The following is a 23,605-nucleotide window of genomic DNA, read 5'->3' on the forward strand; positions in this document are numbered from 1 at the left end:
CTGGAGGCTCACTCCTCTACTATGAAAACAAAGTCCAGATCCTTTCATCCTTTCTTGTAATGTAGGTTCTTTACCGCTGGTGACCTTTTGGTTAGCTTACACTGCACTCTCCATGCTAGTGTGGGATGGTGACTAGAACTCCCTAGAGGGTTCCACATGGGAATTCATGGCTAATGCACATTAGCTGTAAGTATCTGTGAACTCACCCTGCTTGCTCGGAGTAGAATATTGTGCTGTCTCCTCCTCTTTAGTATTCCAGAACAATGCAATAGAAGAGAAAGGCAGTATGGCCCAGTGGGGAGGGCACCGGCTTTCTTCCCAGTTCTGCCAGGGACCTACAGTGGGATCTTGGGCAAGTCTCTTTCCTGTTGTGTGGCTATGTTTCTCTCCTGCCTTATGCCTCTCTTATCTGTTTAGGTCTTGGAGATAGGGCCTGTCTCTCCCTATGTGTTTGTAGATTGTCTAACAAAATGGGCTCTCAGCTGAGGCCAGTACATGCCACCATCAAACAAATAATAATTATACACCATCTGTGTGCTTAAACGTGTTCCAGTATCCCCCAGACTTATAAGACCCAGTATCCTGTCCCTTAGTGTTGTAAAGATATGCCAGCAGCATGTAGGCCAGGCTCCTGCTCTTCACGCTTGGGAGGAATAAGGTCATGGGAATGATTGCCAAGCTAGGACAAAGCATTTTCTCCTCTGCCACACTCCACTGTTAGATATTTGATCTGTAGTTTGCTATAGTGTTTGATTTTTTACAAATATGGCTACTATTCTTGGGTCTTTGTCATCCACTTTTGTGAACCCAGCAAGGAATGTGTTTTTCACTAGTAGGATTTCCCCCCATCCCTCTTTTAGAAGTGAAAAAAAAATACCACTTTGTCAGTGTCTGGAGGTGGGGTGCAGTGTCACAAAGCCATTCCAAACCTCCACCACCCCACTCGCTGTCACATTGTATACCAATAGAGTATGGTATTCCCATGGCCTGTGTTATACAAGAGGTCAGAATAGGTGATCTGACCTTGAAATCTATGACTCTCTAGAAGTTCGTTGAGCGCACCGTTGTAACAATGTAGAGAATACGACTATGTTCTGCTCCCTTTCAGTCCGTGGGAGTTTTACAGTTGACTTCAATGGGAGCCGGATATGTGGCCTTTGATTACACTCATCTAGGGCTGAACAATTAGATCCCTCCATTAGCCAGAAGTCAGTGTGACTGTAGGTGTCCTTGCAGTGGTCAGCTGGTTCTTGCATTGGGCTTTGTTTTTTATTTATCCTGTGCCCCTCTTCCCCTGTTTTACCAGTGGTGCCAACTGTCCCATCAATCTGCTCTCCAATGAAACCATTGTACCCAGGCCTTCCCCATAAACACTCACAGCCCCCTGCTGCTGGCAACTGTGTGTGTGCTGGAGGGTGTTCAGCCTGCAGTTCCCAAACTGATCAGCTGCATCGGGCTGATCCGACGGCAGGATACAACCCGCAATGCCGAAAGCCCTGCCCTCAGGGAAGCTGTGTGCAAGTGTGTTTCAGGTGCCAGGGAGGAGAGATGTCAGGATGCAGGCGAGAAGACAGAGGCAACCTCTTTCATTTCTCTGCGAGACGTATGAGCAAGAGGGAGGAGAGAACGCTCCCCCCACCCCCGTTCTTGGGGCCGGGGGGAGGGGGACAATTTAGAGAAGAAGCTTCTGCAACTTTGCATGAGATGAATCATGGGTTTTCCAAATGGAACCAGCACCAAATTGCTCTGCCTCATTATTGCCTTTTTGCTTTGGACTGTTATCAACCCAAATGCTGTTCCCCTTTATTTTAGACAGATGCTGCCCTGTTGTATGACGCAGTTCACATCGTCTCAGTGTGCTACCAGCGAGCCCCACAAATGACTGTTAACTCCTTGCAGTGCCATCGACACAAAGCCTGGAGGTTTGGGGGCCGCTTTATGAATTTCATAAAAGAGGTAAAAGCATGATTTGCCGCAATAACTGCTTCCTCCCTATTGATGCAAACCTTTCGTCCTCAACGTGAGGGTGGAGAGCAGCTGTTCAGAGCCCAGAATTAGGAGATGCACAGTGGCTAGACAACGCACTTACGAGCACTATAGACAACCCTTGCAGAGATGGATGGGAGCAAGGATCCAGGAGTCAGATTGTTTGTATGGCCCCTTTGGGACCAGATAAGATGCACTTGAAAGTAAATGTGGTGATAGAACAGACTGTGCAGCTTTCATCTGATAAAGGCCAATAACCAGAGTCTTAAGATTGCTGGGCTAAACTGAATACTGGTGAAACACCCCTGATTTTGGTGGAGAGAGAGCAGGGCTACACCTGACCAGTCACAGTGGTCCAGTAGATAGGATCCTGGACTGGGAACCAAGAACCCCAACTTTTATTCCTAGCTCAGGTGTGACCTTGTGCTTGTACCCTTTGCCAGTCTTGTCTCCAGTCACTGCGGTAACTGTTTGAATGTCCATCCCCCCATTTGAAGCTGGAGATGCCTGGTGCCCCATTCATTGGGGGCTAGAGGTGGGCTGCTTTGATCTGTGTATGTTGAGGCCTGGTATAAAAAATATCCCTGATGCAGGTGAATAGCGTGTGAAAACTCAACTCCTAACCAGGAGACAGCCAGAGCTCTTGGGTGCACTGGAATATTTTTACAGGAGGCTTTTCAGAGTATTACCCCAAGTGTGTCTGTGAATGAGAGTCCAGGTCTGGTTTGGGGCCTGTCAGTAGTTAATTGTACGAGTGCATCTGTTGATCTAAAAACCGATAGTGTAAACCATCGTGAGTTACAATTCTTGTTAAATGTTTGCTGGTGGTTGATTTTCACCCCTGTGCAAAAGACTTGCATGAGGCTTATGCACTATTTACATCTTACATCCTCAAAATAGTTTCAGTGGGGTCACAGCAAGATGTGAGAAATGAGCTAAAATCTCCAGTGCTGTTACTGACGCTCACCTTGCCTGCTCTGGGCTGTTCTCATTACAAGGCGGTTTCCTAGCAGAGTGAGAGCTGTTTGCCTTTTGCAGGAACTTTTGGTTGGTGTCCACAAAAAGCACTTGGCACAGGTCTGGTGGCAAAACTGGCAGCTTCTTGCATCTCTGCCCGTGTGCTGATTGTCAGTGCAGTGGATTTAGTAAGATGGGAGTCCGGGAAGTGAAGTGGGAACTTCATTTCCTCTGTTTTGTGTAATTATAAATTCCCGGGGTTCAGCCCACGTAACTGTTTGTTTGGCTTACGCATGCAAACATCAGCGGAACCGCTTACCAAATCACAGCACGGCGGGGAGGCTGGAACAAGGAGCGCAATTGTGAGAGAAGCCATGCAGGGAGCTACTTTCTTATAAGGCCTGTCCTCTGCTTACTTGCTGTGTTTCTGCTCCTGCCAATGGGAGATGATCCTAGCCTGAAAAAAACAAACCAAGAGTGAGGGGTGAGCGGCAGTTCCCTAGTGCTGTGCAAAGGGCACGTTGCAGGGCCTGGGATGTGATCCTGCCAGTAGATAGGTTCAAGGACTCTTGGGATTGCTTTGTGATTAAGGGCTGGATTCTCATTTACACAAAGGCCCCTTTACACTGCTCTGGCTGTGCCTTTTAACTTGGGAGTCGTATAATCAGGCCATAGTAATTTATTCTATTCCTGGAGCCATGGAAATAATTCTCTCTTCTTCCCAGGTTTTGCAATGGTTAAATTAACTCTCTTGTTTCTGTGGCAGAAAAGCCAATTAAAAGATCATTATTTATTGTTATTTCTTATCTGTATTGTGGTAGTGCCTAGGGCCCATCAAGGTCCCCTTGCGCTAGGGCCTGTACAAACACAGAGTAGGAGAAAGTCCCTGCCCTGAAGAGTTTACAATCTAAATAGACAAGACAGACCCAGGGCAGGAGAAAGGAAAGATTATCCTCAGGGGCATTTACAGGGGGCATTTACAGGGACATTGAACTGCCAGTTTGCAGGCTCTGAAAATTTCCTCTTCTCTCTCTTGGTTTGTTCCCTTCTGCAATGAGCGGCTGCTGCCAGAAGAAAGTATTTAATAATTTCATGTGTTGTCGCCTTTTGCAAATTACCCTGAGCCCTCCACTCCAGTGGCTGCCTGTTGTTCCCCTTCCTGGCACCCTGTCAGCTAGTTGCAGCAATAAGCTTCCTCCGTTGCAGCCAAAACACATAATAACTGTGCTCTCTGAGTGCTGGAAAGGACAAAAAGGCAAATGCAGAGGGATGTCCCGCTGCAGAGACCAGGCCCCTTGGCCCCATGTTCCTCATGCAGAGAATTGTGCCAATGTTTGTTCATGCCACACCAGCCAACACACACTGAGGCCTTGTCTTCCGCAGGATTTTTTCAGAGCTGTGATTCACCAGGGGCACAGCCTGGCTTGTTATCACTCGTCAAGGGCATCCCGTCCTGCGTGGGAACTGCCACCCTGAGAATGTCTGGGGGGTGGTTTGGACTCCTCCCACTGCAGCAGCAGCCGAACAGGACCCGGGGAGGAGACTGGGCAGCTCAGCATCCCGCTGAAGTATCAGAGGAAACCAGACGGGTCGCCTCGTTGGCTAGCAGGCTGCTATCACCTACCAACGTCTGCTCAAGAGTCTCGAAGGGGAGCAGGAAGCCAGGACCGATGGGCAAGGCAGAGGGAAGTGAGGCCGATAGTCCCGTGGCCTCCCTTCTCAATGCCACCACACTCTAAGGCTCCAGAAATGGGAGGGCATCTCAAGCACAGGGTATCCTGAGGCCAGCACCAGCCAGAGATTTAACGTAAATTAGCTTCAGAACAAACTGCTCTGCAGAGGGCAGGAGACCCCGGTCGGCTTTCTGGGGAGGGGGGTTGGGGGAAGCGGCTGAGCTGACCCTTCCTTGTCCCTTTTATTTTTTTGGAAATGAGAAAGCAAAGGGGAGACAGACCCTCCTGGGTGACAGACACGTGCCGTGTCTCCTCAGAGGGAGACGTGTCTCTGGGCTCAGGGGTAAAGTAGACTGAGGAAGAGGGGGGAGCACTCATTGCACCACCCTAGGAAGAGGGGGAGCTGTGGGGGAGCGCTGCCTACGACTGCCAGGGAAAGGAGGGGAGCTCTCCTTGGCTCTAGCTGGCCCTGCCTGCGCTCCGTTTCCCTGGTGCCATTGCATTAATGTGACACCTTCCTGCTCTGCCAGCTCCGTCCACTGCCTGCGGTGGGCGAAGCGGGAGAGTTAGAGCCCCAGAGAGGAGTTGACACACTCAATACACATCTATGTTGATTTCTGACTCAGTACTTCAAACACTGTGTGTGTTCACTGCGTCCTGGAGAACTTCCCAGCTGTAGCTCCCACCTGCATGCTTAACCTGGCAAATTGAGTGTAGCCGTCCCTGAACATGCAGGGCAAAGGGCCTGTGAGGTGGGGGGCCAGTATTCCTTCAGGAATTAACCAGGCATGTCCCGGGGGAGCGTGGAAGGGGTTTGATCTGGGAAACATGCCAGTCATCCCTGCAGCTTGTGCCACCTTCATCATCAGGGGATATTTCTGGCTCATCCCCCCAGGGAGATACACTTGTTAGACAAGAGCATGCTGCAGATGAACTCTGCAAGTGGAATGAGTCAAACCAGTAAAGCATGCTAACAGTCTGGCATTTCAGAAAGGGAACAGGGAAATACCAACCTAAAGTTCAGAGCGTGGCAAGCATACTTCACTTGGTGTGCATGGGAGGATGGTATCCGGGTGTCCTGCATTCAGGGAAATGTCACAAGGAACAGCAGAAGAATTGACTGTCGCTGTCCCTGGACGTTGCAGGATCAGCACTGCACACGGCGGTGACATTAATCGCCACTTAGCCTATAGGAGCAGCAGCTGTTCTTCCGAGTGCTCTTGCCCCTTAAACCAGGGAGGTTAATTTCTGTGCTTTTGTTTATTCAAACACCAGGAGAATCGCTCTGAGAGAGAAAGGCAGGGACAATATCATTGCACTTTTCATCAAAGTGGGATTGGCTCCAGATCCATCTGCAAATCTCCCTTCCCCGCCATGCCGTGCTATCCCTCCACCCAGAAGGGGGCTGCTGTTCAGGATTGCTGTGTGCCCATGGGGCCAGTGCAAACCCTTAAGCATGTGCTCACGTGCGTTGCTGAACAAGGATGGACTTCTGAACTGGGGCCGAGAAGTTCAGTGACTGACCTCCCACATCCAAAGAATCTAAAAAGTTATTTATGTTTATTTTTTAAAAGAAAAAATAAGCAGTGAGAGGGTTTTGTCATTGCTGGGTTTCGTAATGGTGTTAGTTAGTGATTCATTTGGCTGGTGCTACTATCAGCAGGTCTCAGACAGAAACATATTCGAATGGTCTGAGCACAGGATTGGGAGCCAGGAGCAACTGAGGTCTAATCCCCACCCTGGACTAGTCACTGAGGCCTGGTGTATACTTCAAAAGTTTTAGGGGTGTAACTAGCTAGGGCTGCGAAGTTTCACTTACATAATTATGCTGGTAAAATTCCTATATTGGCAAAGGTGCTTTGTACCAAAAGAGCTGATTTCTCTTTGCCAAACTGGAACAAGCGTTACTCTCATAAGCACTTTTATGTGAGTCTGCCCTGGTGTGCAGGGTTGCTGCTGTAAAACCGCAGGCATAGTAAAAGTGGCAATGGGCCAAATGCTCAAAAGGGGTTGGGGCATGTGATGCTCAGACCCATAAAGCTTGACTTTTAGGCGCCTGGAAGATCATTGCAATTCATATTGCCTGATTTAAGTGCCTAGGCACCTATACAATGAATGCAAAATATCAGAGGGGCAGCAGTGTTAGTCTGTAGCCACAAAAATGAGGAGTCTGGTGGCACCTTAAAGACTAACAGATTTATTTGGGCAGAAGCTTTTGTGGGTAAAAAACCCACTTCTTCATTCAAACAACCCACTTCAAACATTCATTTGCAAACTTAACACCATCTATTTGGGTTTGAATAGGGACTGGGAGTGGCTGATTCACTACAAAAGCAATTTTCACTCTCTTGGTATTGATACCTCCTCATCAGCTATTGGGAGTGGACCACATCCACCCTAACTGAATTGGCCTTGTCAGCCCTGGTTCTCCACCTGTAAGGTCATTCCCTTCTCTTCATGTGCCAATATATACTTATGCCTGCATCTGTAATTTTCACTCCATGCAACTGAAGAAGTGGGTTTTTTACCCACGAAAGCTTATGCCCAAATAAATCTGTTAGTCTTTAAGGTGCCATCGGACTCCTCGTTGTTTTTATACGATTGGGCAGAGATAGGCACTGAAACTGAGATTCACTAAAGCCAGCAGGCTAAGCAGGGAGCCACTGAAGCCAGCCAGTGGGAGATGGGTGCTAAATGCCACCCCCTCACAGAGATCGGGGCCAGTCCAGGTGGCAGGGAGCGGTAGCTCTGCTTGCGATTCTCAGCCAGGACCCCTCTTTGGAGTTAGGGTCCCTAGGCCATTTTAGCATGAAGCCCAGGACACGGGGGGAGAAGGAGAGCAATTTCCCTCTTAACTTCAGCCCGGTGGTTCGGACACTCACCTGGAAGAAGGTAGACCCCCTGTTCAAGCCCCCTACCTGACCTGAAGGGGGGAAAAGATTTGACCAGGAATCTGCCTCCTCTCAGGTGAGAGCTGTGGGATATTCTGATGGGGGGAGTCCTGCAGTCTCTCCTGCTGCACTGTGGATAAATAATGAGTTATTGAAGCAGGAGGACAGGATCCTGGATCTCCCCATGCTGAGCCAGTGCTCCAACCACCAGGCTATGCAGCTGTTCTCTGGCCCAAGTGACCCTTGAAGGGAGAGAAGTGCTTCAGGAATTTTTACTGCAAAAACCGAAGCATGGAGTATGTTGAGATCCCTGCAGGGTTTCAGCTGGAGTTTTATGCATCGCAGTGACCCAGCCCTGGAACTTAGGTGCCCAATTCCTTCTGAGCATTCAGCCCCAAACTTCTAAGCATCAAGCAGGTCTTCTCTTTGTGCTTCCCTTTCCCCATCTGTAAAACAGGGGCAAAAATACTTAGCACTTTTCAACTCCAAAGCACCTTGCAAAGGGTAAGTAAATATTCAGCACTATCCCTGCATGGAGGCAGGTGAGGGATATCTGTTTATGTGTTTGAGTGGCGTGGTCCAGTGCTGAAATACACCCCTCGACCTTTCCCGAGACGTTGTCAGTGTTGCAAAGACGCGAGCAGAAACACAGCTAGTTTTGCACCGACCCTGTGTGCCAGGGACACGCCCGGAGATAGAGGTTGTACACAAAAGGTGCAAATGTAAATCAGGGCAAGGACTATAATAGAATTTATGGAAAGCTCCAGCCCATGTTGCAGCATGAGCAATGATGGAGGTGATTATTAATTAATCATGCTCGTTGGGGAGAGAGTATCAGCGTAAGGAGTAATTAAAATGAAGCACTGTACAGCCGTAGCAAACGATGATTTATGAAACCGAGTAACTGCTGTGCTGCCTTCTCTCCCTTCCACAGGCCCAATGGGAAGGATTAACTGGGCGTATTGTCTTCAACAAAACCAGTGGATTAAGGACAGATTTTGACTTGGACATCATCAGCCTCAAAGAAGATGGTCTCGAAAAGGTCAGTAAAGTTTGTCCTTCCTGCTAGCTAAAGAATTTATGAAACCTTCAAAAGATCCACTCAGCCCCCCTGGAAAATGGTGCATCAGCCTCATAACTCCTATATTTGCCTCTATGTTCGACGTAAGGGTATTTGCTGCTTTGGAATTGCTCTGCTCCTGTTCCCTGATGTACACACACACACTCATTCACACACCTGAACCCTCAGCCCAAGTTGTCACAACTAGTTGCCATGTAAGATTGTTGAGGTAAAACACATAGGAAACGGTGTAGCCACAGAAGCAGAAGAAACTCCCTGAGCAGTCAGGAGCCTGGGTTTTTTTCCATGCCAATGATGGGAGGAAAAAAGCCCAACCCAAGTGCTGCCTACATGCGACAAAAAGAAAAGGAGTACCCGTGGCACCTTAGAGACTAACAAATTTATTAGAGCATAAGCTTTCGTGAGCTACAGCTCACTTCATCGGATGCATTTGGTGGAAAAAGCAGAGGAGAGATTTATATACACACACACAGAGAACATGAAACAATGGGTTTATCATACACATTGTAAGGAGAGTGATCACTTAAGATAAGCCATCACCAGCAGCGGGGGGGGGGGGGGGGGAAGGAGGAAAACCTTTCATGGTGACAAGCAAGGTAGGCTAATTCCAGCAGTTAACAAGAATATCAGAGGAACAGTGGGGGGGGAGGGGGGGAGGGAGAAATACCATGGGGAAATAGTTTTACTTTGTGTAATGACTCATCCATTCCCAGTCTCTATTCAAGCCTAAGTTAATTGTATCCAGTTTGCAAATTAATTCCAATTCAGCAGTCTCTCGTTGGAGTCTGTTTTTGAAGCTTTTTTGTTGAAGGATAGCCACTCTTAGGTCTGTGATCGAGTGACCAGAGAGATTGAAGTGTTCTCCACCTGGTTTTTGAATGTTATAATTCTTGACGTCTGATTTGTGTCCATTCATTCTTTTACGTAGAGACTGTCCAGTTTGGCCAATGTACATGGCAGAGGGGCATTGCTGGCACATGATGGCATATATCACATTGGTAGATGCGCAGGTGAACGAGCCTCTGATAGTGTGGCTGATGTGATTAGGCCCTATGATGGTGTCCCCTGAATAGATATGTGGACAGAGTTGGCAACGGGCTTTGTTGCAAGGATAGGTTCCTGGGTTAGTGGTTCTGTTGTGTGGTGTGTGGTTGCTGGTGAGTATTTGCTTCAGATTGGGGGGCTGTCTGTAAGCAAGGACTGGTCTGTCTCCCAAGATCTGTGAGAGTGATGGGTCGTCCTTCAGGATGGGTTGTAGATCCTTGATGATGCGTTGGAGAGGTTTTAGTTGGGGGCTGAAGGTGATGGCTAGTGGCGTTCTGTTGTTTTCTTTGTTGGGCCTGTCCTGTAGTAGGTGACTTCTGGGTACTCTTCTGGCTCTGTCAATCTGTTTCTTCACTTCAGCAGGTGGGTATTGTAGTTGTAGGAATGCATGATAGAGATCTTGTAGGTGTTTGTCTCTGTCTGAGGGGTTGGAGCAAATGCGGTTATATCGTAGCGCTTGGCTGTAGACAATGGATCGAGTGGTATGATCTGGATGAAAGCTAGAGGCATGTAGGTAGGAATAGCGGTCAGTAGGTTTCCGATATAGGGTGGTGTTTATGTGACCATCGCTTATTAGCACCGTAATGTCCAGGAAGTGGATCTCTTGTGTGGACTGGTCCAGGCTGAGGTTGATGGTGGGATGGAAATTGTTGAAATCATGGTGGAATTCCTCAAGAGCTTCTTTTCCATGGGTCCAGATGATGAAGATGTCATCAATGTAGCGCAAATAGAGCAGGGGCATTAGGGAACGAGAGCTGAGGAAGCGTTGTTCTAAGTCAGCCATAAAAATGTTGGCATACTACATGCCACAGTTTGTTTATGAATTGTTTTCCCTGAGGCGACAGCAGCTCTTTAAAGCCTCTCTCTTGGTGTGATCTCCTGCTATGAAAATTGCCTAAGGCCTGGAAATATCCCATGTTCATTACAGCCCATTTGGCCCTCTTGCAGCCTGAGTTTCGGAGGAGATGATAATGTATGTTTTTTGTTGTTTTTTGATATCCAAGAGAGGGTATGAACAAAAGGAGGGCAGGTTAGTTTCCTGGCCTGATTGGAAATTTCCCATTTGGATGTGGAGTGTCTGCAGCAGCAATCCTGCTGCTGGGGATGCAAGGTAGCAGCCCAAACATTACTCCAACGAGAGACTACTGAATTGGAATTAATTTGCAAACTGGACACCATTACATTAGGCTTTAATAAAGATTGGGAATGGATGTGTCATTACACAAAGTAAAACTATTTCCCCATGTTTATTCCCCCTCCTCCCCCACTGTTCCTCACACGTTCTTGTCAACTGCTGGAAATGGCCCACCTTGATTATCACTGCAAAAGGTTTTTTTTCTCTCCTGCTGGTAATAGCTCACCTTAACTGATCACTCTCGTTACAGTGTGTATGGTAACACCCATTGTTTCATGTTCTCTGCGTATATAAAATCTCACCACTGTATTTTCCACAGCACGCATCCAACGAAATGAGCTGTAACTCACCAAAGCTTATGCTCAAATAAATTTGGTAGTCTCTAAGGTGCCACAAGTCCTCCTTTTCTTCTTACTGTAGAATCCTCCTAAATAGCACAGATCCCTGCTGGATACAGCGATATAATGCCACTGAAGTGCAGGCCTGAATCTCAGGTGCTCATGGGGATTTCATTCCTATTTCATGGACCACTTAAAAAAACAAAGAATACTCAAAGCATTAAAACTTCTAAGACATCATTTTCAAGGGGAGAGCAATTCAATCAGTGGACAAAACAGAGCAGCAAGTTGCCTGACTAGAACAAAGATCTGCACTGTGGACAATTCATACCAATAATTATCCACATGTGCTGTGCTTGAAGCAGGTTGCATATAGTGCCATTACAGTCTCTGTGAGCTAGCTATCCATGGTTAGAGCGCCTTTGAATTTACCTTGGGGACTGATTCTTCACTGCTTTACCCCTTAGGTGGTTGCTGACACCTTGCAAAGTGGGTTGCTAGGATTGGTGCCACTGGGTAACATCAGTCCACCCTGCTCCCTGTGCCAGTGGGCAGCTTACCAGTAATGATCCCGGTAGAGTAATAGGCAAAAATGGCAGACGTTTTGGATATCTTGTGAATCTGAACCTTAAAATACTGCCAAAATATCTATCAGTCAACGTAGTTCTCCTCAGCTGTATAATAGAATTGTTGACCATAGTGGTATTTATTACTACTGTGTGTCACATAATGCTCACTGGAAATTGCCAAACCCTGAAGCATATTTCTCAAGGATGTTCAGTTTTTATGTTTAATCTCCATCTAGTCGAGAGATTTTGTAGCTCTCTGCTTTTTTTTTTTTTTTTTTTTTTTTTTAAAAAAGCTTTTTGTCAACCCTAGAAAGATTTTAAAGGATAGATGTTAAATCTCTGTGGACACTAATTCTGTTAATAGCTAATCTGAAATAATGAAATGCCAAATGGAGTGAATCCCAATATGTACTTTGCATTCTGTATAATAGCTTATATTTATTGAGCTTTAGGATTGTGCTTCTGATCCTGCTACCTCCTGGATGTTCTAAGGATTAAAGCAGTATTACCCAAACATAATTACATGTAGTCTGACTATCTGACTTGCACAGTTCTCTTAATGGAATATTTGTATTTTTTCTTTATTTTAATTTGTAAATTAATTAATGCAGAATTGAGTTCCATGTATTTCATTTTTCTTAAGGAAAATTTAGCAAGGGATTCTTCACTGAGTAGGTAGCACTGCCAAAGGCTCTTTATATTATTGCTTCTCTTTCCTATAACAATAATAATTTTCTGACATTTTAACTGCTGCATGATTGGAAGGAGGGATGGAGGAGAGCCTGGCTTTTGTAAAATATTTAGGGATTCTCAGAAAGTTCACGGAAACTCTTTTAAAATTTATACTGTTCATGCCAAACAGCATTCATTGTTCAAAAACCCTTTCTGTGAATGCAATAAAACCAGGTTCTCGCTAGAGGTTGCTGGGAAGATTGCATTATTTAAAAAAAAAAATAGAAAAGAAAAGAAAAACAATCAAGGAAACAAAAAACATAAATAAATAAATAATCCAAAGCTCCTGGCCCCGCAATGGGACTTGTCTGTGGACTCTCTGTTTTCAAGTTTCCATCGCTCATGTGGCCTCGTAGATGGAGCAACCTGTATATTCTGCGGTTCCTATTTGCTGTGTCTCTCTGTCTCTGTCTATTTGGGGGCATAACAAGCCTCAAAGAGGCAGCCTTAGACAACCAGCCACAAGGTTTGAGTATGACAGGAGATTTTAAACCTGCATTCTCAAGGTCTGGGAGAGAGTGTGGAGTAGCAGTTGCAGCAGGACAACGAGGGGCCAGATCCTCTTTAGGATAAATGTGTAAATGTGCTCAGCACAATGGCGTCACTGGAGCTGTACTCCTTTATGCCAGCTAGGCCCAGGAGTCAAACTCTTCTGCAGGCCCTCTGCAAAGCTGTCGCCAGGCCTTTCCCCTCCCAGAGCTTCAGCTTGCCCAGTGGTAAAATGCTGTGTCACCGGACAATCGTTAGCATTGGTCAAGTGGTGTGAGATCCCGGTAGGAAAGACTCTACAAAAGATCAGTTGGCTCTAAATCGGAAGGCAGTGTGGTAGAGTGGATAGGGCACTGGACTGGGATCCAGGAGATTTAGATTCTAGTCCCAGCTGTGCTGTTAAGCTCCTCTGTGATGATGGGTAGTTCACGGCCTTGGCTTCCCCTCCCACCTTTGTCTGTTTTGTTCATTTGGACTGTGAGCTCCTCAGGGAAGGGACTGTCTCTCACTTTGTTTCCAGAATGCCTAGTGCAACAGGGATGCTACACGCCACTGTCATAGAAATAAGAATACTGTAAACATGTTGACAGGTTTCAGAGTAGCAGCCGTGTTAGTCTGTATTCGCAAAAAAGAAAAGGAGTACTTGTGGCACCTTAGAGACTAACAAATTTATTTGAGCATAAGCTTTCATGAGCTACAGCCGATGAAGTGAGCTGTAGCTCACGAAAGCTTATGCTCAAATAAATTTGTTAGTCTCTAAGGTGCCACAAGTACTCCTTTTCTTTTTGTAAACATGTTGTTACCTAGCTACATACATGAAGGTGGAGGAAAGTGCGTTCCGATGTTAAACATAGCACTGTACTGCAGTCGTTTCCTTTCCAATTAGTCTCTTCGCCTTCTTTTTTCGCATTTGCAGTCATGCTATTAAAAGGCTTTTAACAACTGTAAAATATAGATAGTGGCTGGACAGAAAGGGGAGCTGAATGGTAACATCCCATGCAGCATCTGCTCCTGCAGCTGGAGTGCAGGCCGGCCATGTGTGTTTGCATTTGTTTAAAAGGGAATTGGACCAAATATCAGTGATGATGCTGGACCAGTTCCACAGCTGGTGTAAATCATCCTAGCTCCCCTGGTTTTAAAGAGACTGTGACACTTTACCTCAGCTAACAATCTGTCCCTCTATCTCTCAGCAGAAGAGAACTGATTGAAATTAACACTTGGCCCCTATTTGTGACACTTTATAACTGAGCCAAATATATTTGTAGAGAGGAAAGTAGGAATTCCCCGATTGGATCAGACACATAGTCCATGTACTCCAGGATCCTGTCTCTGACAGTGACCAGTGCCAGCTGCTTCAGAGGAAGGTGCAAGAACTCCCTGAGGGGCAGGTATAGGGTAATCTTCCCCCCTTAGAAGTGGATAGCTGGGAGTTCCTAGCCAGTTGCTTTGTGTCCAACTCATATTCATTCCCAGTTATTAGTTTTCAAGTTGGTGCAAAATGGAGCTAAATGAAATGCAGATGGGGTTGATCTCCACTCCATGACACTAATGTTATGCTCTTTGTTTGTACGTCCAGGGACTTTGATGCAGTTGCCCTGGGTGGAACTGGTGTCATGTAGAATCTGCCCACATACAGGGAATTATACGAGTTCATATTTCTGAACTCTCTCTCTAATACCAGGGCCTCTCGGCACTTTTCTCTGCAAGGACACTGTGATCGCCTGCTGAAATCAAACATTCTCCCCAGGACAAAATTATTTGAATGGAGAAGTCTTAATTAATGACTTGAGTAAATTCCTCCTCTTTCATTCATGGTGTGGCTCTACATTGCATGTTGTGTGCTAGATCCAGGGATGTTATTCTCTCCACTGGCGTAAATGAGTACTCCATCCATGGGGAAATGGCAGACGGGATTGACTAACAGTAGCAATCCTGCAATGCAAACCAGACAGGAGAGTTCATAAGTTTATAGTTTCCCTGTTAGTGTGTATGGTAGAGCTTGACTTCACCAGACACATTTTCACATGATAACAGACAGGAAATACATTGGATACACTATGAATTGTGATGCAAGTCACATATATTCCAATTACCTCTAAGCCTAGTCGGGGATTGGAACAATTTGTATAGTGGGGGTGCTGAGAGCCATTGAACCAAACTGTAAATCCCATATATGATGGAAACCTCTTCAAGCCAGGGGGTGCTGCTGCACCCCCAGAACCCCTATTTAGTGCACTGATGAGTCTAGTGCTGCAGAGAAGGTGCCAGATTGAAAGCCTAGGAGAATGCTGCCCACAAAACAGGTAAAGCCAGGGCAGTGGCACTGCAAGCTTGGATCCCATTTGGCTGTGTTTTTTATTTTTTTAAGAAACACAAGTTTTCATGGAAATCCTTTATTTCTTTTGAAATGTGCTGGTTTTTCAATGAAAACACTTTCAGACTTTTGAAAACGGAAACCAACCAAAACCCAACGTTTCTCCGTTTTTTGTTAAAACCCCCAAAATTCCAGCAGCCACCCTCAAAATGTTTTCTTATTTTTAAAATTTTCATCAGAAATACCATTTTCCAACCAGCTGTGTTCTCAGCCTTTTCCGTACCAGAATTCTCCTCCTACCTCGCTGCACTGCCCTCCCATTTAACAATATGGGAAGGATGGAGTGATCGAAACCACAGCCCCTGTCCTCTGGTCTTTATGACCCACAAGACTTCTTCCAACACAAATGACTCTAAATAGTGTCTGAACACATCCCTTCAGTGCAGCCAAAGCCTGTCTTTTATTTGAATACATCCCATGACCTCTTTTTGGTTACTATAGGAGATGGGCCCAAGCTGGAAAATTATTATCTAAATTTTTAACCCTTCACAAGTTTGGAAGTGTTAGAATCTGGGGTTTCTGGTGCCAACCCTGCCGTTCACCAAAGCTTGGGACATATTTGCATTGGGGAATCTTTGATTCAGGAATATCTCTAATCACTGTGAGGTTTGGCCAAAGTTCACTCTTCAGTGTATTCTGAGCTCCTGTACTGCATGGCGCTATTGTCCATTGTTGAATGAATTTCTGAACTCTAGATATCATGGACCTCCATATTTGTCCACAAGTATCAGTGCCCCCATTTAGAGGGCAGCAAACAGAAAGGCATTAGGTATTTGAAATGTCTGCTCTGCATGGGTGACTGTTGGAGTGGTCTGCAACTGCAGGATTAGTGTAACTTTCTCTTCCGTTTAGCTCAGCCAACACGGTGTATTCAGCTTTGCTTGCATGTGCAGCAGAAGACAGAAATAGCTACCATTCAGCCAGGGCTCTGGGATTCTGGAAGAGACTGAATAACACATGTTAAGTGTCTAGTAATTTGTTTCTTTGCTTCATTTCAGGTTGGAGTGTGGAACCCTTCTGATGGTTTGAACATCACGGAAATTTCCAAGGGGCGAGGGCCCAACGTCACAGACTCACTAACCAACAGATCTCTTATTGTCACCACTGTACTGGTAAGAGGCTGCAGGCTTGTATTTCTCATCCATATATAAATGGCTGGAAATATGTGACTTCTCTGGTGCTTTACCATGCTGGAGTAGATTTGCCAGTCCCTTTGCTTTTGGCCTTATGATTAGGGGCTCTCTCCTAGCTCCCCTTGCTATTGGCAAGGTCAGAAACCTGCGCTGGTCACCAGTAAGACAGTTGCCACACAGCTGAATACCTGAGACACCACAGCTATTCACTTTACTTAAGATAACAAGAGATAAGAGAGACTGAGATTTCAGTGTCCTAGGGACTGTCATGTGCACACTGTTGGCAAATATTGGCTCATTCATGGTGACCAATTAACCTCCACTAGTTAGCAACATTTTACCTCCCATGGCTGCCCCATGCAAAGGTGTGATGGCCCCCAGGCCCGGGCTAGCACATGGCTGATCTGGGTGGGGTTATAAAGGGGAAGGGGAAGCTAGTGCAGAGGAGGCAACTGTGGAGAAAAAGTGTGTTCTCTCTCCTCCCACCTGGCTGGAGCTGGGTAGACCATGGGTGCTTTTTAGCCAGTAGTTTGAGTTGTTTCAGAGTAGCAGCCGTGTTAGTCTGTATTCACAAAAAGAAAAGGAGTACTTGTGGCACCTTAGAGACTAACAAATTTATTAGAGCATAAGCTTTCGTGAGCTACAGCTCACATCATCGGATGCATCAAGTACTCCTTTTCTTTTTAGTTTGAGTTGGTTTGTCTGGGGTTTGAGTTTGTGATTTTGGAAATCAAGCCTTGAGGAAAGGATGTGAAATGACCAGTAGCTGGGATGTTATTTACCCATGCCCTGGCTGGTGAGTCTGTCTGAACAGTGGCTTACAGGCCCTTCCCTGCGTAGAAGTGAGGTTGGACTAGAGAGAGGGGGTGACCTGCATCCATATCACTATCTGCTCCACACTCTAATACCCACATGCTGATAGTGCCTCCTGGTTTATCAGCTGGGCAGGGCAGGTGTTAGCAGCCCTGAATCCCACAGCTGGTCTGTAGGACAGTTCCAAATGTTTCATTAACAGTAATTGACCTGGAAGGTGGACAGAGTCTGAGGGAGGAGATCTGTGCTGAGCATGTGTAGAGATGGGTGCTGCTTCCCAAGAGGCCTGTGCTGGTCTGGTCGCCACCTGACCCAACTTGCATTCCTGAGCCCCAGGTGCCACGCCAAACTGGCTACCTCCCGTCCCTCTGTTTCCACACTAACCACGGGGCTGGGTGAGGAGATGGGGTGGGAGTGCTGCAGTGTCTCATCTTAAGGAGACAGAAGAACAATATGCACAAAGGATTTGGCTTTGGGGGTCTCCTTGCTCCTCTGACCACCGGTTGGGGACAAGGGGATGGGGAAGTGGAGAGGCCACCTACCACCCTTCCCCTTTATTCTGAAAGTAGGGGGTCACTAGAGGAAAGAGGCTGGGGAGAGAGGTGGTGAGCTGAAGGCCATGTTTGAGAAGGAGTTGGAGAAAGGTGCCATTGGTGCCTAAGGGGGCACAGAGGGAACCATCTCCTCTCTGCCCCAGACCCCCGAAGAGAGAACTGAATGGCTTTGCTGTCCCATTTCACTCTTTGGGGAGATCTTTCCCTCAGGCAGCATCTCAAATGTTCAATGGGAGCTTTCTACCCACAATCCCACTCTGCATCACGGCAGCTGGCGTGAAGGCTCAAATGGTACGTGCATTCCCAGAAGCCCTGGCCCTTCCCAGGAATGGGCTGGGGCAATCATTTAGTGCATCTGGTAGCAGATGTATTCCTCCCTGCAAGCTGGGACTGCTGCTTTGGGCACTTTAGTCACCTGAAGGGAAGCCAAAGCTAGTTGATATGCTGAGCAATGACTCTGAGGCATCAGAGCCCACTGTAAAGGGTGAATATCCTGCAATATTGTCATTGGTGTTAGAATTCACAGTTTGTGGGCGGGGGGTGGTGGTATCCTTTTTTGCATTAGTGGTTTAAATAAAAGATATTGAGTCAATCTGTTTGGTATAAAATGGCACCATTGGCATCAATGCAGCAGCATTGATTTAGACCAAGAGAAAATCTGAACCACTGAATACTTCCCAGACAATCAGGTACACCGAAGACCTGGTGGAGATACCTGCTTTCATTGCCTGGTAAGCAGGGCTGGGTTTATGGAACCATTGTCACTCCAGAACTTCGGTACTTCCTTGCTGTCGTGACTGAACAGAGCACTTATGGGAGCTAGCTGGTCCTTTCTAGAAATGATGTACACTGTGCTGAGTGAATGGCTATTCTGTCTGCACCCAGAGGCATTTCAGTACCTGTGTATCTAAGCAATGGAACTTACAGGAGAAGGAATACGAGAAGCAGATGGAATCTGGTGCCCAGAGAGAGTGTGAGGATGCTGGCTGGCCTCAGACAGGGCGCAAGCAGGTGCTGCACAAACTCCCACATGTATGGTGCTAAGCTGCAGCATCTCCTGCTGTTCCCACACTCCCGAGAAACGGCTGCTCCTTGTCCACACATGCCAGCCAATTCAGTGATTCTGTGTCTTGCTGGCGAGAAGCCACCACGCTTCCAGTAGCCATGAGGCTGCTTCTTGTTCCCGCTGCACTTTTTAAAAAATCCACGTCAACTCTGGTGCTGAATCTCAGGCATGTTCTGTGTCCCGGTGCGTGCTGAAGACCCAGCGAGGGGCTGCATGCACTGGGCACAAGAAAGGCTCTTAACTAGCATACCACACAGGTTGTACAAGTGCCTGACTAACTAGCAGGAGAGGCCGTGGAGAGGGGTGGGTGTCTGCTTCAGATGTAACTATTCTCATTACAGCAAAAAAATAAGAGAAATGCATGCCTCAGTATCCTCCCTTCTGGGGCCTTGGTGGCTCAGGGGATTAAGAAGGGGCTAGAGGGTCTCTTCCTCTCTCTCTCTCACTGATAGAAGGAAGGGCACATTCTGTCACACATAGTCATCAGCATCAGGTGGCTGCTCAGCGTCCCTCTATGAAGTGGCTTGTCAATCTCTGCAGATTTTCTATTAGACAGATGCCCCCATAACTCCAAGGCCACAAAAGCCCCAAATTAGCCGCCCTGCTGGCAATCTTAGCAGAGAAACCAGTGGCTTCATGGGCCTTAGAGACTGAATCCTCTTCTTGCTTCTACATGAGGCCCTTCAAGGTCAGAGTTGAAGCTCCGTGTCAGGAGGTGGGGTGGATACCACCGGGGTTCTTGTCCTGCCACTGCCTGCGTTGTATCTGCTCTGCGGGTACTTCATGCTCCAGCGCTGCCAATCTGTCACTTCTCACTATCCCAGAATTCATTTATACACACGGGTTATAACTGCAGCGCTTGTGTTTCTTTCCCCTCATAACTACATATGTGACAACCTAGCCAAAAGTAATTGTGTCATCCAGCAAACCATGGATACTTAACCAATCTCCTCTGTCTCCAACTGTCACACTGTATTTAGTTCTTGCCTTCACTATTGGATTTGATAGCAGGCATCAGATCAGAATGAATTTTTATTTAACCTCTAATGAATTATGACTAGTAGCATTGGTTTGTATTTGGCTGTGTTACACAATGCTGGGTGTGCCAATCGGCAGCAACAGCAAATAATGCTGTACCTACCTACAGCAAATAAACTATTAAGGAAACTTGGGCAGGTTGTGTAGATCTGGTTTGAAATTCTGTTTATGCCAATAATTTTTCTGGCCAATTCCCATGCAGTGCCTTCAAGGAGCCTCTTCTGTCAAAGGTTTCAGAGTAGCAGCCGAGTTAGTCTGTATTCGCAAAAAGAAAAGGAGTACTTGTAGCACCTTAGAGACTAACAAATTTATTAGAGCATAAGCTTTCGTGAGCTACAGCTCACTTCATTGGATGCATTTGGTGGAAAAAACAGAGGAGAGATTTATATACACACACACACAGAACATGAAACAATGGGTTTATCATACACACTGTAAGGAGAGTGATCACTTAAGATAAGCCATCACCAGCAGCAGGGGGGGGAAAGGAGGAAAACCTTTCATGGTGACAAGCAAGGTAGGCTAATTCCAGCAGTTAACAAGAATATCAGAGGAACAGTGGGGGGTGGGGTGGGAGGGAGAAATACCATGGGGAAATAGTTTTACTTTGTGTAATGACTCATCCATTCCCAGTCTCTATTCAAGCCTAAGTTAATTGTATCCAGTTTGCAAATTAATTCCAATTCAGCAGTCTCTCGTTGGAGTCTGTTTTTGAAGCTTTTTTGTTGAAGGATAGCCACTCTTAGGTCTGTGATCGAGTGACCAGAGAGATTGAAGTGTTCTCCACCTGGTTTTTGAATGTTATAATTCTTGACGTCTGATTTGTGTCCATTCATTCTTTTACGTAGAGACTGTCCAGTTTGGCCAATGTACATGGCAGAGGGGCATTGCTGGCACATGATGGCATATATCACATTGGTAGATGCGCAGGTGAACGAGCCTCTGATAGTGTGGCTGATGTGATTAGGCCCTATGATGGTATCCCCTGAATAGATATGTGGACAGAGTTGGCAACGGGCTTTGTTGCAAGGATAGGTTCCTGGGTTAGTGGTTCTGTTGTGTGGTGTGTGGTTGCTGGTGAGTATTTGCTTCAGATTGGGGGGCTGTCTGTAAGCAAGGACTGGCCTGTCTCCCAAGATCTGTGAGAGTGATGGGTCGTCCTTCAGGATAGGTTGTAGATCCTTGATGATGCGTTGGAGAGGTTTTAGTTGGGGGCTGAAGGTGATGGCTAGTGGCGTTCTGTTGTTTTCTTTGTTGGGCCTGTCCTGTAGTAGGTGACTTCTGGGTACTCTTCTGGCTCTGTCAATCTGTTTCTTCACTTCAGCAGGTGGGTACTGTAGTTGTAGGAATGCATGATAGAGATCTTGTAGGTGTTTGTCTCTGTCTGAGGGGTTGGAGCAAATGCGGTTATATCGTAGAGCTTGGCTGTAGACAATAGATCAAGTGGTATGATCTGGATGAAAGCTAGAGGCATGTAGGTAGGAATAGCGGTCAGTAGGTTTCCGATACAGGGTGGTGTTTATGTGACCATCGCTTATTAGCACTGTAGTGTCCAGGAAGTGGATCTCTTGTGTGGACTGGTCCAGGCTGAGGTTGATGGTGGGATGGAAATTGTTGAAATCATGGTGGAATTCCTCAAGAGCTTCTTTTCCATGGGTCCAGATGATGAAGATGTCATCAATGTAGCACAAGTAGAGTAGGGGCATTAGGGGACGAGAGCTGAGGAAGCGTTGTTCTAAGTCAGCCATAAAAATGTTGGCATACTGTGGGGCCATGCGGGTACCCATCGCAGTGCCGCTGATTTGAAGGTATACATTGTCACCAAATGTGAAATAGTTATGGTCAGGACAAAGTCACAAAGTTCAGCCACCAGGTTAGCCGTGACAGTATTGGGGATACTGTTCCTGACGGCTTGTACAGACAGACCCCTGGAGCCCCGACCTGGGGTATTCTATCTGCTACCCAAGGTCCATAAACCTGGAAATCCTGGACGCCCCATCATCTCAGGCATTGGCACCCTGACAGCAGGATTGTCTGGCTATGTAGACTCCCTCCTCAGGCCCTTCGTTACCAGCACTCCCAGCTATCTTCGAGACACCACCGATTTCCTGAGGAAACTACAGTCCATTGGTGATCTTCCTAAAAGCACCATCCTGGCCACTATGGATGTAGAAGCCTCTACACCAACATTCCACACAAAGATGGACTACAAGCCGTCAGGAACAGTATCCCCGATACTCTCTAAGGTGCCACAAGTACTCCTTTTCTTCTGTGAAAGAATCATGGATGTTAGAGGTGGGAAAGAATGGCTAGATCATGTAGGGTTTAGAGAGTATCATCTTTTATGACATATTGTCTAGGGTTCCTAAAAGAATGTGTCCATGTGAACTGGGTATTCACAAAAGAGAAGGACAAGTGTTTGGCTCAGTGCAATGTTACAAGCACTGTGAAATGTATCCTCTGCTCATCTCTTTGTTCATGTACCTCGAGTCTCACCTAAAGAACCCCTTTCCATTCCAGTTCTGGAGCTCACACACAGCTTTGCCAATGCACCTCACTCCCAGCCTGCAGCTCCTGCTATTCCAGTCCCTGAAACATCATTCCGACCCCGGCACAACAGATAATGTGGGGTACTTCATGTTTGACTTTTACTCTGCTTGGGCTCTCCGGCAGGGTGATAGCCCTCTTCTTCCAAGAATGATAAAAATTAAGGAAGGTCACGATTAAAAAATGTTTGTTCCATCGTTATCTTGCAAATGATGTGCTCATGCTGTGACACTGCTATCCAGTAACACCCCCGTGTAATCACATCTCCCATCAGAGGCTGGACAAGGTAGCTATGTAACCTGATTCAGTGCAGCAGAAAGGATGGGTGATACAGGACTTGACAGAGCAATGATCTGGTCTGGCATGTTAAGAGGTTGGATAATGGAATTAGATGGACCACTTGGGTAATGAGGCCTGACTTCCTAAAATGAAACTACCACCCAGCATAAAAATAACCCAAACCTGGCACACAGCTGCTCCATCTTCTCTGTGTTCATTGCCATAAAATGTTTTTCCCACTGAGTCACTCTGCTCAAACACCTGGGTGTGAATGTGCTGCAGGAGCCTCTGGTTGTCTTAGTTTAGCCCATAACATGCTGCTTTCATGCCTTGCTTTGCAAGGAAGGCTGCAGAGTAAAAATAGATGGCCATTCTCTCCTCTTACCTCCCCACAAGCTGTTTGGGAGTTTCATACTGTACTGCTCCCAGGAGGTGCATGCATACACACACACACACACACACACACACACTCTTTCTCTCTCTGCTGGTAGAGATATCTCTGCACAGATACAGCACCATGATGCAGTTTGCATTAGCATCAGGGCAACAGCAATGGATCCCACTGGCTACAGTTGTTCAAAAGAATGGTCACGTCAGAGTCCTTAGACCAGTAGTGGGCAACCTGTGGCCCATCAAGGTAATCTGCTGGTGAGCCGCAAGACAGTGTTTACATTGACTGTCCACAGGCATGGCTGCCTGCATCTCCCATTGGCCGGGAACGGTGAACCATGGCCACTGGGAGCTGCAGGTGGCCATGCCAATGCAAACACTGTCTGGCAGCCCGCTAGCAGATTACCCTGATGGCCCGCAGGTTGCCCACCACTGCCTTAGGAACAAAAGGCACTTTGGCAGTTCCCGCTCACTCAGATTTTGGACATCTCTGCTCAGGTTCCTGGAACAGGGTCA

The 23,605-nt window shown here is 46.7% G+C and overlaps 1 protein-coding gene across 2 annotated transcripts in view; it reads left to right on the forward strand.

Annotated features, from left to right (window-relative positions):
- GRIK3 (glutamate ionotropic receptor kainate type subunit 3) overlaps positions 1-23,605 on the forward strand; it is a 239,058-nt gene that overhangs the window by 152,293 nt on the left and 63,160 nt on the right. For both annotated transcript variants that reach the window (XM_038377762.2, XM_038377763.2), the window contains exons 7-9: positions 1,813-1,956; positions 8,442-8,549; positions 16,268-16,381. In XM_038377762.2, the coding sequence (XP_038233690.1) occupies positions 1,813-1,956; positions 8,442-8,549; positions 16,268-16,381 (366 nt within the window). The remainder of the gene's footprint in view (positions 1-1,812; positions 1,957-8,441; positions 8,550-16,267; positions 16,382-23,605) is intronic.

This window comes from Dermochelys coriacea, chromosome 19 (genome assembly GCF_009764565.3).
Source record: "Dermochelys coriacea isolate rDerCor1 chromosome 19, rDerCor1.pri.v4, whole genome shotgun sequence".
Taxonomy (NCBI): Eukaryota; Metazoa; Chordata; order Testudines; family Dermochelyidae; genus Dermochelys; species Dermochelys coriacea.